This window comes from Ranitomeya imitator, chromosome 5, assembly GCF_032444005.1.
Source record: "Ranitomeya imitator isolate aRanImi1 chromosome 5, aRanImi1.pri, whole genome shotgun sequence".
In the NCBI taxonomy this organism is placed as follows: domain Eukaryota; kingdom Metazoa; phylum Chordata; class Amphibia; order Anura; family Dendrobatidae; genus Ranitomeya; species Ranitomeya imitator.
In genome coordinates this window covers 187,119,567-187,138,980 of record NC_091286.1, presented here as the reverse complement: position 1 = coordinate 187,138,980, position 19,414 = coordinate 187,119,567, and the positions used below count along the sequence as shown (strand labels likewise).

The 19,414-nt window shown below is 44.8% G+C and overlaps 1 protein-coding gene across 2 annotated transcripts in view; it reads right to left on the bottom strand.

Moving 5' to 3' along the window:
- Nucleotides 1-19,414, bottom strand: part of IPCEF1 (interaction protein for cytohesin exchange factors 1) — a 491,098-nt gene that overhangs the window by 201,259 nt on the left and 270,425 nt on the right. For both annotated transcript variants that reach the window (XM_069769417.1, XM_069769418.1), the window contains 2 exons: nt 10,905-10,957; nt 255-567 (listed from right to left, as the gene is read on the bottom strand). In XM_069769417.1, the coding sequence (XP_069625518.1) occupies nt 255-567; nt 10,905-10,957 (366 nt within the window). The remainder of the gene's footprint in view (nt 1-254; nt 568-10,904; nt 10,958-19,414) is intronic.

The following is a 19,414-nucleotide window of genomic DNA, read 5'->3' as shown; positions in this document are numbered from 1 at the left end:
AAAAATCCGCAAAAATTCCGCAAAAAAACCGTGCAAAATCTGCACAAAAAACGCGCAAATTCCGCGAGAAATCCGGACACGGATTTCTGGCAGAATTCTCAGGATTTTGTCAGGAAATAATCCTGACGTGTGCACATACCCTGTACAGCACTGTATCCTGAGGGGCTCCAACACTGCTCCGTACACTGCCAAATACCACCTCTTTGAGATTGGAGAACATTTTCCTAACAAGTTTGCTCATCTGTAGTGCTTACCTTTAACTTTCATGTGTAGTCCTTCTGTAATTAAGGGAGATAATGCTATGTTTGATGATGGTTCCTTGTCTTTGAAAACAGAATGTGTCTTAAAGTCAGCGCCTAAAATGTCGCTATCTTTCTTTAGATGTAAATTCTTTTCTACAAACAATTTCTCAAGTTCTGGAGCTGATGAACTGTTTGTCATATGATGAAGTGAGACTTTTTCTCGATAATCCATAAGGCACAGTGATGATCCAGAATTGTGGACTAGGCAACTCCCATATAATGGTAATGCAAGCTCTGAAGAAATTGATGGTGAATTGTGTTTTGTCTGCAGGCAAAAAGCAAAATTAAAGTACTGGTAATTAAATATAGCAATGAAATTAGTGCAAGTTTAATCGTTATTTAGAAACTAAATAGACCTAATGTATAATACATATGTAAATAAACATCTATTGCAAGCATCATGTGATGCAAGGACAAGAGATTTACTGTTTCTACATAGAGCAGAAAAAAACAGAACAATCAACTGAGTGGCATGGTAAAGGGAGCAATTTTAAGTACACAGTGCTATATATTATGATGACTATGAGCGGGTTACTCGGTACCGAGTCCGACACGGTAGCAGTGACCCAGTCCGTGGCCCTGGGCGTCCAATAATAAAGCGTTGTTTTTGTGGTAAATGGGAATAAAGTTTGTGACGCCAAGTTGGAGCGCCTCATGGGGCAGAGGGGTTACTCGGTATCGGGTAGTCCAATAATAAAGCGTTATTTTTGTGTAAATGGAAAATAGGAATAAATTATATGGGGAGAAGGGGAAATGTTCGTGACACCACCCGTGGTGTTCGGCAATGAGGTGGTGGCCGATGCAGCACTTCAGATCCTCTGGGGCAGATGGTGATGCAGCAGAGTTGGTGCAGCTCTCCACGAGTAGAGCTAACCCCAGGGCAGATGTAGTGTAGAGGATATAAGATGGTGGTGGTGGCTATGTCGGGCAGGTGCGATTGGAAAAATGCAAAGGATGCAGCAAGGTGCAGTTTCCAGACTTTTGCATACAGTTCTTTATGGCACCCAGCTGAGTGTGCTATGTCCTCTGTGGCCCCGCAAACTCCCAGGTAGTTTGGGATGCACCCTTCCAGAACTCCTTTCATATGCCTACCTTTAGCCATGTCTCTACGCTGGCTTTCCTGCTCTCCTGCCCAGCACCTTACCCACAGTTTCCCAAGCCAGTAGCCACAAACCTGGTTGGGCGATGTTCTCTCAGTCCCCTGGATTCTCTACGGCTGCCTTTTTTGCAAAGTATGGGTGGATGTGTGTTATGATCTGGTGGCCTAGGAGCAGCATGAGACAGACTCTGGAGAAGGTGGTCCCTGTACTGACCGCAAACCCTGAACCTAACAGTGCAACTAAAAGTAGCCGTGGGGGGTACCTGACACTCCCTAGACCCCTCGGCACAGCTTAAGATCTAACTTCCCCTAAAGACAGAAACAGGAAACCTATCTTGCCTCAGAGAAAATCCCCAAAGGATAGATAGCCCCCCACAAATATTGACGGTGAAAGGAGAGGGAAATAACATACGCAGAAATGAAATCAGATTTTAGCATAGGAGGCCATACTAGCTAAACAGAAAGAATAGAACAGAGTACTATGCGGTCAGTATAAAAACACTAGAAAATATCCACCACAGAAAATACGAATCACCACATCTGACTAAAGACATGGGGGGTAAATCTGCATCTCCAGAGACACAGCTTAGCTGCAAAAAATCCTTCACAGACAAAGCTGAACAAGACAAAAACATGAATATGCACAAAACTTTAAGGTCCACAGCAGGTGGACAGCAAAAACAAAGCCAGGACTTATCTTTGTAGAAAAGCACAGCAAACTGGTGAGACCAGCAGGGAAGTGAATCCTTCAAAAACAATGGACAACTGGCAGGGACTAAAGAGTCCAGCAAGGCTACATACCCCAGTCAGCCTTGCAATTAGTAGATACACCTGTCCAATCCTGCAGTCCAGTCACAACTGCATTACCCTCTACAACCACCGGAGGGAGCCCAAAAGCCGAATTCACAACAGTACCCCCCCCCCTTGAGGAGGGGTCACCGAACCCTCACCAGAGCCCCCAGGCTGATCAGGATGAGCCCAATGAAAGGTACGAACCAAATCAGCGCCATGGACATCAGAGGCAGAAACCCAAGAATTATCCTCCTGGCCATAACCCTTCCATTTGACTAGGTACTGAAGCTTCCGCCTCGAAAAACGAGAATCCAAAATCTTCTCAACCACATATTCCAACTCCCCATCGACCAACACAGGGGCCGGAGGATCAACAGAGGGAACAACGGGCTCCACATATTTCCGCAACAAAGATCTATGGAAGACATTATGAATAGCAAAAGAGGCCGGAAGCGCCAGGCGAAAGGACACCGGATTAATAATCTCAGAAATCCTATAAGGACCAATAAATCGAGGCTTAAACTTAGGGGAAGAAACCTTCATAGGAACATGACGGGAAGATAACCAAACCAGATCCCCAACCCGAAGCCGGGAACCAACACACCGACGACGGTTAGCAAAACATTGAGCCTCCTCCTGAGACAACACCAAATTGTCCACCACATGAGCCCAAATCTGCTGCAACCTGTCGACCACAGAATCCACACCAGGAAGGTCAGAAGGCTCAACCTGCACAGAAGAAAAACGAGGATGAAAACCAAAATTACAAAAAAAAGGCGAAACCAAAGTAGGCGAACTAGCCCGATTATTAAGGGCAAACTCGGCCAATGGCAAAAAAGCCACCCAATCATCCTGATCAGCAGACACAAAGCATCTCAAATAGGTCTCCAAGGTCTGATTAGTTCGCTCAGTCTGGCCATTTGTCTGAGGATGAAATGCAGAAGAAAAAGACAAATCAATGCCCAGCTTGGCACAAAAGGCCCGCCAAAACCTAGAGACAAACTGGGAACCTCTGTCGGACACAATATTCTCCGGAATACCATGCAAACGTACCACATGCTGAAAAAACAACGGAACCAAATCAGAAGAAGGCAATTTAGGCAAAGGCACCAAATGAACCATCTTAGAAAATCAGTCACAGACAACCCAGATAACCGACATTCTTTGGGAAACCGGAAGATCGGAAATAAAATCCATAGAAATATGTGTCCAGGGCCTCTCGGGGACTGGTAATGGCAAAAGCAATCCACTAGCACGGGAACAGCAAGGCTTAGCCCGCGCACAAATCCCACAGGACTGCACAAAAGAATGCACATCCCGCGACAAAGAAGGCCACCAAAAGGACCTACCAACCAAATCTCTGGTACCAAAAATCCCAGGATGGCCAGCCAACACAGAACAATGAACCTCAGAAATCACTTTACTAGTCCATCCATCAGGAACAAATAGTTTCCCCACAGGACAGCGGTCAGGTTTATCAGCCTGAAATTCCTGAAGAACCCGTCGCAAATCAGGGGAGATGGCAGAAAGAATCACCCCTTCCTTCAAAATGCCGACCGGCTCAAGAAACCCAGGGGAATCAGGAAAAAAACTCCTAGAGAGGGCATCCGCCTTAACATTCTTAGTACCAGGAATGTACGAGACCACAAAATCAAAACGGGAGAAAAACAGGGACCATCGAGCCTGTCTAGGATTCAGCCGTTTGGCAGACTCGAGGTAAATCAGATTCTTATGATCGGTCAGGACCACAATACGGTGCTTGGCCCCCTCAAGCCAATGTCGCCACTCCTCAAATGCCCACTTCATAGCCAACAACTCCCGATTGCCGACATCATAATTGCATTCCGCAGGCGAAAACTTCAGAGAAAAGAAGGCACATGGTTTCATCAAGGAACCATCAGAATTCCTCTGAGACAAAATGGCCCCTGCCCCAATCTCAAACGCGTCAACCTCAACCTGAAATGGAAGAGAAATATCTGGCTGACGCAACACAGGGGCAGAAGTAAATCGGCGTTTAAGCTCCTGAAAGGCAGAGACAGCCGCGGAGGACCAATTCGTCACATCAGCGCCTTTCTTGGTCAAATCGGTCAGAGGTTTAACCACACTGGAGAAGTTGGCAATGAAACGACGATAAAAATTAGCAAAGCCCAAGAATTTCTGAAGGCTCTTCACAGATGTGGGCTGAATCCAATCATGAATGGCCTGAACCTTAACCGGATCCATTTCTATAGATGAGGGGGAAAAAATGAAACCCAAAAAATAAACCTTCTGCACTCCAAAGAGACACTTTGACCCCTTCACAAATAAAGCATTATTACGGAGGATCTGAAATACCATCCTGACCTGTTTCATATGAGACTCCCAATCATTGGAAAAAATCAAAATATCATCCAAATATACAACCATGAATTTATCAAGATAACTATGAAAGATATCATGCATGAAGGACTGGAACACAGATGGGGCATTAGAGAGTCCAAATGGCATCACAAGGTATTCAAAATGGCCTTCGGAAGTATTAAATGCAGTTTTCCATTCGTCACCCTGCTTAATACGAATAAGATTATATGCCCCTCGAAGGTCAATCTTAGTAAACCAGCTAGCCCCCTTAATCCTAGCAAACAAATCAGTAAGCAAAGGCAAAGGATATTGAAATTTGACCGTGATCTTATTCAAGAGGCGATAATCAATACTGGGTCTCAAGGAGCCATCCTTCTTGGCAACAAAAAAGAACCCCGCTCCCAACGGTGAAGAAGATGGCAGAATATGCCCTTTCTCCAAAGACTCCTTAATATAGCTCTGCATGGCGGCATGTTCAGGCACAGACAGGTTGAAAAGTCGGCCCTTAGGGAATTTACAACCTGGAATCAAGTCAATAGCACAATCACAGTCCCTATGCGGTGGAAGGGAACTAGATTTGGGTTCATCGAATACATCCTGGAAGTCTGACAAAAACTCAGGAATTTCAGAAGAGGGGGAAGAGGAAATTGACATTAAAGGAACCTGATCATGAACCCCCTGACAACCCCAACTAGTCACAGACATGGATTTCCAATCTAACAACGGATTATGTAGCTGCAACCATGGAAAACCCAGCACAATATCATCATGCAAATTATGCAACACCAGAAAACGACAATCTTCCTGATGGGCTGGCGCCATGCGCATGATCACCTGTGTCCAAAACTGGGGCTTATTTTTAGCCAACGGTGTAGCATCAATGCCCCTCAAAGGAATAGGGTTCTGCAAAGGCTGCAAGGGAAAACCACAACGTCTGGCAAATTCTAAGTCCATTAAGTTCAGAGCGGCGCCTGAATCCACAAATGCCATGACAGAAAATGATGACAATGAGCAGATCAAGGTCACAGATAACAGAAATTTAGGTTGTATAGTACTGATGGTAACAGAACTAGCAATTCTCTTTATACGCTTAGGGCAATCAGAAATAACATGAGCCGCAGTAAAAACACAACCTATTCTGACGCCTGAATGTTTGACGTTCAGCTCTAGACAAAGTCCTATCACACTGCATAGGCTCAGGGCTCCGCTCGGAGGACAACGCCACAGTATGCACAGCTCTGCGCTCGCGCAAGCGCCGATCAATCTGAATGGCCAGAGACATAGAATCACTCAGACCAGTAGGCGTGGGGAACCCCACCATAACATCTTTAACGGTTTCAGAAAGACCCTTTCTGAAAATTGCCGCCAAGGCATCCTCATTCCATTTAGTCAGTACAGACCATTTTCTAAATTTCTGGCAATATGATTCTGACGCTTCTTGACCCTGACACAGGGCCAACAAGATTTTCTCAGCCTGATCCACAGAATTAGGCTCATCATACAACAACCCCAATGCCTGAAAGAACGAATCAACATTAAGCAAAGCAGGATTGCCAGTTTCCAGGGAAAATGCCCAATCCTATGGGTCACCACGCAGCAGAGATATGATGATTTTAACCTGCTGAATAGGATCACCAGAAGACCGGGGTCTTAATGCAAAAAACAGTTTACAGTTATTTTTGAAACTCAAAAATTTGGATCTGTCACCAAAGAACATATCAGGAGTAGGAATCTTAGGTTCTAAGGCAGGAGTCTGAACAATATATTCTGAAATACCCTGTACCCTAGCAGCAAGCTGATCCACACGAGAAACTAACTCCTGAACACTCATGTTATTACTAGGTTCCGAAGCCACCCAGAGGTAAAGAGGGAGGAACAGGCTAAGGAAAAAAAATGGCTCAAAAGCTTCTCTCCCTTCTTCTGAGATGCAATTAACTCATTGTTGGCCAATTGTACTGTTATGATCTGGTAGCCTAGGAGCAGCATGAGACGGACTCTGGAGAAGGTGGTCCCTGTACTGACCGCAAACCCTGAACCTAACAGCGCAACTAAAAGTAGCCATTGGGGGTACCTGACACTCCCTAGAGCCCTCGGCACAGCCTAAGATCTAACTTCCCCTAAAGACAGAAACAGGAAACCTATCTTGCCTCAGAGAAAATCCTCAAAGGATAGATAGCCCCCCACAAATATTGACGGTGAGAGGAGAGGGAAATAACATACGCAGAAATGTAATCAGATTTTAGCATAGGAGGCCATACTAGCTAAACAGAAAGAATAGAGCAGAGTACTATGCGGTCAGTATAAAAACACTAGAAAATATCCACCACAGAAAATACGAATCACCACATCTGACTAAAGACATGGGGGTAAATCTGCATCTCCAGAGACACAGCTTAGCTGCAAAAAATCCTTCACAGACAAAGCTGAACAAGACAAAAACATGAATATGCACAAAACTTTAAGGCCCACAGTAGGTGGACAGCAAAAACAAAGCCAGGACTTATCTTTGTAGAAAAGCACAGCAAACTGGTGAGACCAGCAGGGAAGTGAATCCTTCAAAAACAATGGACAACTGGCAGGGACTAAAGAGTCCAGCAAGGCTATATACCCCAGTCAGCCTTGCAATTAGTAGATACACCTGTCCAATCCTGCAGTCCAGTCACAACTGCATTACCCTCTACAACCACCGGAGGGAGCCCAAAAGCCGAATTCACAACAGATGTGGCTGTGACTCTTGTAGAAGTCATAGCCTCTAGTTTCTTAGCTAGACTTGAAGTTTCTCACTAAGTTAAGGCCGGTCCCCTTGCTGCAACTTGGTCCTTCCACATCTGGATGCGGGCCCCACGGGTGGCTTCTGCACTTCTCGTGCCCCTAGGACCCCTTCTGTTCTTCTGGGAGCTTCTTTCTGCCTCAATTTCCACTTCTTCTGTTCTGTCCGTCAGGACTGCAGACCTGCACGTCTGCTCAGCTCCACTTCCTCCCTCCGTCTCTCACTTTCCCTCCTAATTAGCTCGTCCCCACTGTACCTACCCCATCCACTCCAAACACCCATTCTTATCCAGTCTGGGATGAGGCCTTCCTCCCTAAGGGAACGCCCAGGTGCCCTGACTAAACTGGTGTGTGTGTGCTGGATGTGAGTGTTAGAATCCTGGGTAGTACTCCCTCCTTACCTGAGAGTGGGACACAACACCTCTGGGTGAGGTGCAGTGTCCCTGTGGCAACTGGACCCCAGGGGCACCACAACTGCACTATACTAAGAGGATAAAAAATTAGATTTCTTTAAGTTAATCACATATTTTCAAGGAATAACTGAATTAAAGTTAGTGTTGTTCAGATTAAGCATCTCTACTGAGTTCTCCTCAAAATGTACTACTTTATATGGATGAAACTCCTCTTTATTTTATGAAATTAATATTTATGGGGTTTAGAAGTGTATCATTCTGAAACTGCATTTCAAAATTACAACACTTTTCATATGTCTTGTTATCCATATGCAAACTTTACTTCTGTTTTGACATCCATATGGTATTCATTCTTATACAATGAATAACATACAGATTCCTGTGTAAAGTACTGCAATGTATCTGTCAAAATCAGATTTTTTTTGCACCCCTAAACTTCAATAGACTTGAATAGGTGAATCATATCTGAAATACTAAATAGAATGGTGCATACTGTGATTTTTTTTTCACACGAACATTCAGTCCACATAAAAAAACTGTCATCTGAACAGCCCAATTGATTAACATTGGTCTGAGTGTCGACAATTTGATGTCAGTTTTTTCCACAGACTGCACTCAAACATGAAATAATTGAGTAATGAGTAGAGATTAATGTTAAACAGGGCTGAGACAAGGGCTCGGTAGGGTAGGCACCTCCCTAGAGTGCTACCTCCTGTCTATCTGAGGGTGGTGCACTTAAAAAAAAAAAAAAGCTGAATGTCTGCGGTCACCCGATGTCATCCTGTGGTCGCAGACACTCAGCACAGTGAAGGCCAGGGCCCAGGCAGCAAGGTAAGTGATGTCACTGACACTGTTTATCCCTTTCATTGTCCTGTGACCCGGCTGTTGCTCCCTCCCCATACTCAATTGTATTGGCGTCTGTCAGAAGCTAATACAATTGCTGTGGATGCCACCCGGGACAGGAGCAGAGGAGTTGTCATCTTCCCTGCTCCGCCAGTAACTCCAGCAAGACAAAAGCCACTTCTGGCCTGTGCCTTGTTGGAGAAGGTGCAAGCAGGGGACATGGGGTGGCACTATGGAGTGATGTCATTGCACCATCCAGTGTTCACTGCTGCACTTCACAGAAGAGGAGACGGAGGACAAGGAGCCTGGATTATGTGAGTATGAGCTTTTTTTAATTTAATTCTTATCTTACTGGGCATATAATGAGGGTCTGTGCAGATGGGGGGATAAAATGAGGGGAGGGGCTGCACTGATGGGGGAAAAATGAGGGCAGGGGAGGTGGAGATGGGGTTAATAAACTGAGGTCTGTGCTGATGAGGGTAAAACATGCAGAGGAGGGGGAATAACATGAGTGGCTGTACAGGTGGGGGTGAGTAAACAGAAGGGCTGTGCAGATGTGGGAATAAACTAATGGGCTTTGCAGATGAGGGAATAAGCTGAGGGGCTGTGCAGAGGGGGAAATGAGTGGCTGGAAAGAAGGGGGATAAAATGTGGGGCTGTGCACATGAAGGAAATATACTGAGGGACTGTGAAGGGGCATAAAATGAGGGGCTGTGCTGGGGGCATGAGATGAGGGGTTATACAGGTACCATGAAATAAGAGGAGGTGTGTTTGGGCCATGAAATGAGGGACTGTGAAGGAGGATAGCAAAGTATGTGAGGAACTGTGGTAACTATACTGTGTATGGGTCTGTGGAGGTAATTATATTGGGAGCTGTGATGACCATACTGGATAGGGGGCTGTGAGGAATATTATCCTGCTTGGGGTGTTTGTGGGCCATACTTTTGTATTGAGTGCTGTGGGGCCATCATAGTATACATGTGGGCTGTTTTGAACATGATACTATTTATGGGGGTCTGCAGTGGACATAATACTATATATGGGGTGCTTTGGAAAATCGGTATTATATTGTTAATCGAAATACTTATTATGTTGTCTTTAGTATAAAGATCATACTCTGTTTTATACAAACTGATTTATATAAACAGTAATAATTAATATGCATAAGAATACTAATGTACTTATGTGTGGGGAAGTTTTCTGGGGACTACTTTTGATTTGCAACAATTTTTTTCTAAATAAAAACTTTTAGTAAGAAAAAAACTATACTCACTTCTCGCCTTTCCTGCAGTCCTCTAAGGCTATGTGCGCATGTTGCGGATTGGTGTGTGGATTTTTCCCCACTGTTTTTGCAAAATCCACAGGTAAACCACACTGCAGTTACCTGCGGATTTGCTGCGGATTTACCACTGTTTTGTGCGGATTCCACCTGCGGTTTTACACCTGCGGATTCCTATTGAGGAGCAGGTGTAAACCACTGCGGAGTCTGCGCAAAGAATTGACATGCTGCGGAAAAAACACCACTGCGTTTCCACGCGGTATTTTCCGCAGCATGTGCATTGTGGATTTTGTTTTCCATACATTTACATAGTACTGTACAACGCTGCAGATTCTCAGCATCAAATCCGTGCGGATCCGCAGCAAAATCCGCAACGTGTGCACATAGCCTTAAGAGTTAAATGTGAAAGAAATTTAGAGAAACATTGGAAAAAATTGATCACAATGAACTGCAAAACTCTTTTCACAAGAACTTAAAACGTATGTTCGGGCATACTGTAGGTATGTAATTACCTACAGGATTATTTTATCAATAGCACATCGGTCAGGTTCCAATACCTGCCACCCCCACTGATCAGATGTTTTTTGCACTGCCGAAAAAAACACTTTGAAAGAAGCATTGCTCCACAGCTCGGTTTAAACTGTAGTGGTCAATGTTTGCCTTTAATGGCTATTGCTGAAGCTGTGGGAGCTTTTTTGAAGAAGCTGTACTGCAGTGGCCAGCAGAGGCTGCTACACTTTGAAAAGAGCTGATCTCTGCAGCTCCATTCGGAGTGTTTACATTCAGCCATTGTTGGAGCATAAAACAGCCGTTTGGTGTGGGCAACTCGAATCCGATCCCCACTAATCTACCATTGATTCACTATCCTGTAGATATTTCATATTTATGTATCAAATACCTACACTCAGACAACCCTTACATTTTTGCATACTTAATTACAAATATTTGATGACCTGCTTCAAAACTTCAAGAAAGTTCTTGTAGGACATGAAAATTCTGCAATAACAGGATGACAGGTCAATTAGTTTAGCAGAATAAATCATAACATTTTTCAGTGCCATACATACTAAGGGAGGTGCTCCTACGTCATGATCATCATGTTCACTTTCACTCCAGCAATCTACAAGAGAGGCAAAAGAGAGAGTCTGTTAGTTCACTGAATTTCAAGTACTGCTACTAGGTAGAAATGTTTCCGTCCTGGACTTATTAAGTAATGCAGTATGACAGGACTATGTTAAATTTGGCAAGAAAATGTGAGAGAATTTTGGAAGGCTGAAAATATGTTATATCTGAAGCCAAACGCTGACAATTGTTTTTTTGTAATCCACTTTTTCAGACAGTGTTAGAGTAATTTTACTTTAGGCTTACCACTCAACTTCCCATGCCACTGGGGTGGCTATCTTGTACGCAGGGGAAAAGGAAGGCTGATAATAGCAGAGGTGGCAGTGTAGAAATGTAATAGTTTTTACTTCCAGAGTGAAGGGTCACTTTAAGGTTATTTTTAGAAGAATTATAAGCTTTTGGTTAAAAGCCACAACCTATGTACCTGGCAGTGGAACTTTACTGTATTTAGATTTTAGTGTAACAAGGCAGCAAGAGGGCAGTTAAGAAAAGAAAAAAAGTTCGAAATTGATTTTAGTGAATGCTTTAATATCATACCTCAGAAATGAGACCGACATTTTGGCAAGCTTTCTATAAAGGGGTCAGACATTACTTATTGATTTGCAAACTATAAAGAGGCATGTAAGGTAATGTGCATTTACGCTAATCTGTATGTTTTGGGGGGCCAGGCTCTGATTCCTTAACTAACTTAAAGAGGAAGTGCACAGTCTCCTCATTCATTGGGGATGCATGTAATATTTGCTGCGTGAAATTAGGTGTCACTTTGCCTCATGTGGTTGACACTAAGGACCCAATTCATCAAAGCTTTTACACCAGTATTCTGGCTTCAGCCAATCTCCTCATCAAGACATTGTTCACACCGGTCTTGATGTGTTAAGTCTGTTGCATAGTTTGGTCACAGAAGAAACTTGTGAGAGTAGATTATATGGGGTAATTCAACTTTTATCTATGCAGAACATGAGGTACATACATCAGCTTCCTAATACAGCATAACAGGAAGTCTGAATGACCTTTTACAAGAAAGAAAGTGAAACCAAAGTACAACAAGTATATGCATTACATTCAACTAAGCATATAACAGTAACAACATTGCCATCTACTGTCAGAAATGTATAAACTCCTCCTGCACACAAATAAGTCTGAATCTGTTACATATCTGCCAACACCCTTTCTCAACTGTAAGGACTTATTCAGTTAAGCCTAATTTCTTCATCAGTCTCTGATGTCTTAAAGCATTCAATGCCATTGTGAAAATATCCTCTGTCATATCTCCAGTTGGGTAGTACTTTAAATTTAGGATTCCTTGTTGCTGGTGATCTCTCAAGAAGTGAAACTTCACATCAATATGTTTAGTTCTTGGATTAACTCTTTCCATCTGAGCAAGAACTAGACATCCTTGATTGTCCTCATACATCTTTGTTGGTCTGAATCGTTGTTGTCCTAAGTCTGTTAACACTTGTTTAAACCATAGAACTTCTTGACTGGCATGTGCTGCGGCAACATATTCTGCTTCTGTCGACGACAGTGTTACTATAGATTGTTTCTTACTAGTCCAACTAGTTGGTCCGCCTAAGAGCAAGAAAAGATAGCCACTGGTAAAGTTCCTGTCAATTGGATCTCCAGCCCAGTCTGCATCAAAGTATCCGGTTAAAATGCATTTCTCACTTGCATCTAGTTTCAGTTTAACACTGCTAGTCCTTTTCAAATAATGGATTACTCTCTTCACTGCATTCCAGTCCATTTTGTTTGGCTTTGGCACCTTCCTGCTCAAAATTCCCACTGCTGCTGCAATGTCTGGCCTTGTAACAGTCGCAAGATATAATAATTTTCCTGTTGCCTTTCTGTATTGTTCATTATTCGGTAACAGATTCTGTTCACTATTTATTTCCTTTAGATAGTTGGTTTCCATCGGAGACTTTACTGGTTTTGCATCTTTCAATCCAAATGTTTCGATTATGTATTGAATCATGTGATTTTGATTAAGAAGGAAACTCCCGTCTTCTTCTCTTTCTATCTGTATTCCTTGGTACTGTTTCACATTTCCCAGATCTGTGATCTCGAAGTGTTGATCTAAAGTTTTCACTATCTCTGCTTCATCCTTTTCTTTTTCAAAACAAACTAAAATATCATCCACATATATCAGCACATAGATTCATCTGGCTTTCAATCTCTTTGTATATAGACAAGGATCCTGTCACAGAGTGACTGACCCAGTGTGACACGACTTCATGTGCTTCTGGACGACCCAATGGTTGGTCGGTCACCAAATGGCACAACACAATGCCGATGGAATAGGGGACAGGAAGGGACATTAGGGAATCATGGATGGTCACCTCCTGAGCTCAGACCTGAGCCTATCCCTGATCTCACCTAAAACCCTATGCAGGTCCTTCCCCCTGCCGACGTCAGGATACCTCATCCCTAAATGTCACCTATAACTGCCCTAGCTAGTGCACTAGCGGGTGACGGGCACCAGCCACACCTACTGCAGGTAAGAAAAACAGGGAAGGGACAGACACCAAATGGATGAGGTAACAATAATACAACACTTAGCTTTTTGCTGCAAAACACTGCACACCAGACAAAATTATTCAGCTGAAGCACCACTGCACCCAAAGAGCTCCTTTACTCCAGCTTGGTCACTGCAGATTTATCTAACACCGACAGTCAGCTGATGCATCAGGTGACCTTTTAAAGGATGGTGGGAGTGGCCAACGCCCATGTCAGCTGACCCAGCAGCAATGCAATTACACCAGCAGGCCAGCGAGGAGAAATTAACATTAACTCCCGATGGCCTGAAAGGAAAAAAGTTTTAAGTTAAAGAAACCAGATCTACCACAAATCCAAAAATGGATTGTGACAGATCCGCGTTGCTTCTTTGAAAATGTTAATTTATGAGTACTTCTGTGATTTTATCATTCCATGCTTTAGCAGCTTCTTTTTAACCATATATACTTTTCTGTATATTACCAACCATGTTTGGTTTCCTTTTATTCTTGCATCCTGGGGGTTGTTCCATGTAAATGTCTTCTGTTAAGTCTCCATTCAGAAATGCTGCCTTTACATCCAGATGTTTCAACTGCATTTCCTTTGTTGCTGCAACCGCAAACAAAGTTCTGATTGTGGTGTGTTTGACAACTGGTGCAAATGTCTCATTATAGTCTTCTCCATAGTTCTGAGAATAGCCTTTAGCTACAAGTCTTGCTTGGTATCAATCAGCTGTGCCGTCTGCTTGGTATTTTACTTTAAAAACCAATTTACATCCTATAGCTTTTTTTCTTTTGGTAGTTCTGTCAGTGTCCATGTCTTTGAATCATGCATGTGTAACACCCCAGGTAACCAGTTGTTAGAGTGGTATTGCCTTCCTCACGGAGAGGGTGATGCCTGGAAGCGAGGAAGGATCCCTTTGACAGGTAATAAGTACATGCAACACTGTTCTGACTCCAGACAAGAAAGGGGAGCTCTAGACCTGGTTTGAGGGTGACTCCCCTATATATATTCTGGCTGGAGGAGATAGTCAGATTGTGAGAGGAGAGTGAGGAGTGGAAAGCTGGGGCCATGCAGTCAGGTGGTTCTGCAGCTCCTGGAAGAGAAAGGAGAGACAGAGCAGTCTGTAGGAGACTGATAGGGAAGGAGAAGCAGAGGAGGGGAAAGAGCTGGAGGGGAGCTGCAACTGAACTTCCTCCATGCTGAAGCGCAAGAAACCGGTGTCTGGAAGACTGAGGTTGTGGGGGTAACTGTATGCCCCACAGCAGAAATCGTCGGACAGGAGACTGCAAGTTGCCTGTCAACCATTAACACCCGAAGGCACAGCAGCACATAGAGACCAGAGTCATAACTAGAGACACCTGTACAAAGGCTCGAGTTGCCTGCCATGTGGGTAATGTTCTACCAAAAGGGACAGAGAGGAAGTGAGGATCTTGTGTGAAGCCTTAGGCAGCAGGGGACTACTACACAGCGCAAAAAGGAAGGTTTCCAACCCCACATGGTTAGGGGGGATCCCTGAATTGCTTCCAGGCTGGCCGGACCGCACCATCACCTGTGATCCATACCCCGGACTGTGGCTCCTTCATACCCGTAAAAGGTAAAGAGACTGCAACCTTGTGTCTTCTAATTCTTTCTGGCACTACACCATCTTTGCCCACTACATCAGGAGGCCTGGGGATTCAGCTTCACCTGTAGGAAGCCATACCATCTCTGCTGCTGTACTATCATTCCCAGTGGACCCCTTTAAGCAGCGTTGGTCATCCCTGACCGAATACCACAGGTGGCGTCATGAATACTACTACCATAGACTTTACATCCATATACCAATCTCCTTTTATTGGACGCTCAGGGCCACGGACTAAAGGCCCCTTCACATTAAGCGACGCTGCAGCGATACCGACAACGATCCGGATCGCTGCAGCGTCGCTGTTTGGTCGCTGGAGAGCTGTCACACAGACCGCTCTCCAGCGACCAACGATGCCGGTAACCAGGGTAAACATCGGGTAACTAAGCGCAGGGCCGCGCTTAGTAACCCGATGTTTACCCTGGTTACCATCCTAAAAGTAAAAAAAACAAACAGTACATACTTACCTACCGCTGTCTGTCCTCCAGCGCTGTGCTCTGCACTCCTCCTGTACTGTCTGTGTGAGCACAGCGGCCGGAAAGCAGAGTGGTGACGTCACCGATCTGCTTTTCGGCTGACCGACGCTCACAGCCAGTACAGGAGGAGTGCAGAGCACAGCGCCGGGGACAGACAGCGGTAGGTAAGTATGTACTGTTTGTTTTTTTTTACTTTTAGGATGGTAACCAGGGTAAACATCGGGTTACTAAGCGCGGCCCTGCGCTTAGTTACCCGATGTTTACCCTGGTTACCAGTGAAGACATCGCTGGATCGGTGTCACACACGCCGATTCAGCGATGTCCATGGGAGATCCAGCGACGAAATAAAGTTCTGGACTTTCTTCAGCGACCAACGATCTCCCAGCAGGGGCCTGATCGTTGGTCGCTGTCACACATAACGATTTTATTAACGATATCGTTGCTACGTCACAAAAAGCAACAATATCGTTAACAATATCATTATGTGTGAAGGTACCTTAAGTCACTGCCGCCGTGACACATTCCTTTAAGAACTGGCCCAGTTCCGAGTATCTCCTAGGCCCTGGTGGGCGCTCCACATGGATTTTATTTCTGATTCTGCAGCCTTTATCCATTTCTTGGCTCTATTTCTGAAAGTTGAGATATGTCCTCCCAAGATGCAGGTTCATAAATTGTATTTGTACTTGCCTTGTATGTAAGACGTTGAGGAGGTCTTTCCTTTTTTTCCTCTTATTGAGCGTCTTGGTTCTGTGTTTGTATGGAGCTGTATCTCTTGACTTTCAGCTTTTTATTTTCATCGATTTCCACTTCTTTCTCATCAGTTATTCAGATAAGTAGCTGTCATTGCTGCTTCACCCCAGTATTTCTCTGGTAGTTTGGAGTTTGTTAGCATACATCTTATCATTTCAGTCAGAGTTCTGTTTTTCCTTTCTGCTACCCCGTTCTGTTCAGTTGTGTATAGAACAGTCTTTTAATGCTCTATTCCATTCTGTCTAAAGTAGTTTTCTAATTGTGGTCCTGTAACTTCACCTCCATTATCACTTCTGATGATGATAGGCTTCCTCTGAAACGTATTTGACTTTGTCACATAGTCTTCTAATTTTTCAAAAACTTCACTTTTGTTCTTTAACAAGAACGTGACTGTGTATCTTGAGGAGTCATCTATGAGGGTCACCATATATCTATTACCTTCTGATATGGTCACTTTCATGGGTCCACATACATCAGTGTGTACCAAGTCAAGTGGTATTGTGCTTTTTGTCTCACTCTCTTAAGGTATAGATACTCTTGTAGCTTAAAGGTACCGTCACATTAAGCAACTTACCAATGAGAACGACAGCGATCCATGACGTTGCAGCGTCCTGGATAGCGATCTCGTTGTGTTTGACATGCAGCAGCGATCAGGATCCTGCTGTGACATCGCTGGTCGTTGCTGAAAGTCCGGAACTTTATTTGGTCGTCAGGTCGGCGTGATTCGTCATGTTTGACAGCAAAAGCAACGATGCCTGCAATGATTCTTCATGGAGCGAACAACCAGCGAGAACGATAAGTACGTCACTGGATCGCTCCTGCATCGTTCTACTGTTGCCGGTGTTTGACGTCTCCTAGCGACCTAAACAGCGACGCTGCATCGATCGGCATCGTTGTCTATATCGCTGCAGCGTCGCTACTACCCACCAGACTTTACAATAGGCCTTACACTAATTACATGTGTATGTGTGTGCAAAAATATCTGAAAAGCTGGCTTTCACACCATCAAAGTTCACAGACATTTGTGAAGCCGGACTTTGCAGGGTGCCATATATTCATCTGTATACAGTAACAAAAAATGGAACAGCACGATGCTCTACTTATCTTCGGGTGCAAGGCCCCCAGGCAATCTGTCCAACGATTTTCCACACTTCACATGAATTCAAAAAAGAAGGCAGCACTCCATCATCTTGGTAAAAATGTGCAGGATTTTAATCGACCCACATGTCTGGGCAACGTTTCAGCTCTGAATGAGCCTTTCTCAAGCAGTGGGTGTATCCACATAGTGCATATTTATTAGTGTCTTAACTATCCTCAATTACAGCCAATCATAATGTACATTATAAAAAGTGCATTTTATATTATTAAAGTGCATTATTAACTATTAGTATTCGCTCTAAATGGCACCAAGTGCATCAGTGCAAAAGTGCTCTTTGCTTATATCTATATATATGAGAGGCATCATGATTACTCACTAATCCCACCCCCCTGCACAGTAGCTCCACCTCCCACCACATCACCACACACAATCCCGCCCCCCACTACATCACCACACATAATCCCGCACCCAACACATCACCACACATAATCCCGCCCCCCACCACATCACCACACATAATCCTGCCCCCAACACATCACCACACATAATTCCGCCCCCTACCCCATTACAACACGTAATCCCGCCCTCCGCCACATCACCACACATAATCCCACCCCAACACATCACCACACATAATCCCGCCCCCCAACACATCACCACACATAATCCCGCCCCCAACACATCACCACACATAATCCCACCCCCCACCCCATTACCACACATTATCCCGCCCCCAGCACATCACCACACATAATCCCGCACCAACCACATCACCACACATAATCCCACCCCCCAACACATCACCACACATAATTCCACCCCCCAACACATCACCACACATAATCCCGCCCCCCACCCCATTACCACATAAAATCCCACCCCCCACCACATCACCACACATTATCCCGCCCCCAACCCCATTACCACACATAATCCCACCCCATTACCACACACAATCCCGCCCACCACCCCATCACCATCCATAATCCCACCCCCCACCACATCACCACCCATAATCCAGCCCCCCACCCCATCACCACTCATAATCCTGCCCCCCACCTCATCACCACCCATAAAAACATCACCACCCATAATCCCGCCCCCCACCAGATCACCACCCATAATCCCGCCCCCCACCCCATCACCACACATAATCCCACCCCATTACCACAAACAATACCACCCCCCCACCCCATCACCACCCATAATCCAGCCCCCCACCCTATCACCACCCATTATCACGGCCCCATTACCCCATCACCAACCATAATCCCGCCCCATTACCCCATCATCACCCATAATCCTGCCCCCCACCCCATCATGACCCATAATCCCACCCCCCAACCCCATCACCACCCATAATCCCACCCCCCAACCCCATAACCACCCATAATCCCACCCCCCAACCCCATCACCACCCATAATCTCACCCCCCCACCCCATTACCACCAATAATACCACCCCCCACCACATCACCACTCATAATTCAGCCCCCCACCCCATCACGACCCTTAATCCCACTGTCATGATCCCAATGGCAGGGAATCACAAAAAGACAAGCACAAAAAACAGAACAAGCTCTAGGGTGATGGAAACTGAGCTGACCGCGATCCTGTACCTAATTCACACAACTAGCAGTAGCCGGGGAACGTGCCTACGATGATTCTAGACGTCTCGCGCCAGCCGAAGGACTAGCTTCCCCTATTAGAAGAAACAAAGACCTCTCTTGCCTCCAGAGAAACACCCCACAGAAATAGCAGCCCCCCACATGTAATGACGGTGAAATGAGAGGAAAGCACATACGTAGTAATGAAAACAGATTCAGCAAAATGAGGCCCGCTAAAACTAGATAGCAGAGGATACAAAAGTGAACTGCGCGGTCAGCGAAAAACCCTACAAAAAACCATCCTGAAATTACTTGAACTCATGTGCCAACTCATGGAACATGAGGAGTAATATCAGCCCACTAGAGCAACCAGCAAAAAGGAATCACATAACTGCAAGCTGGACTAAAACAAA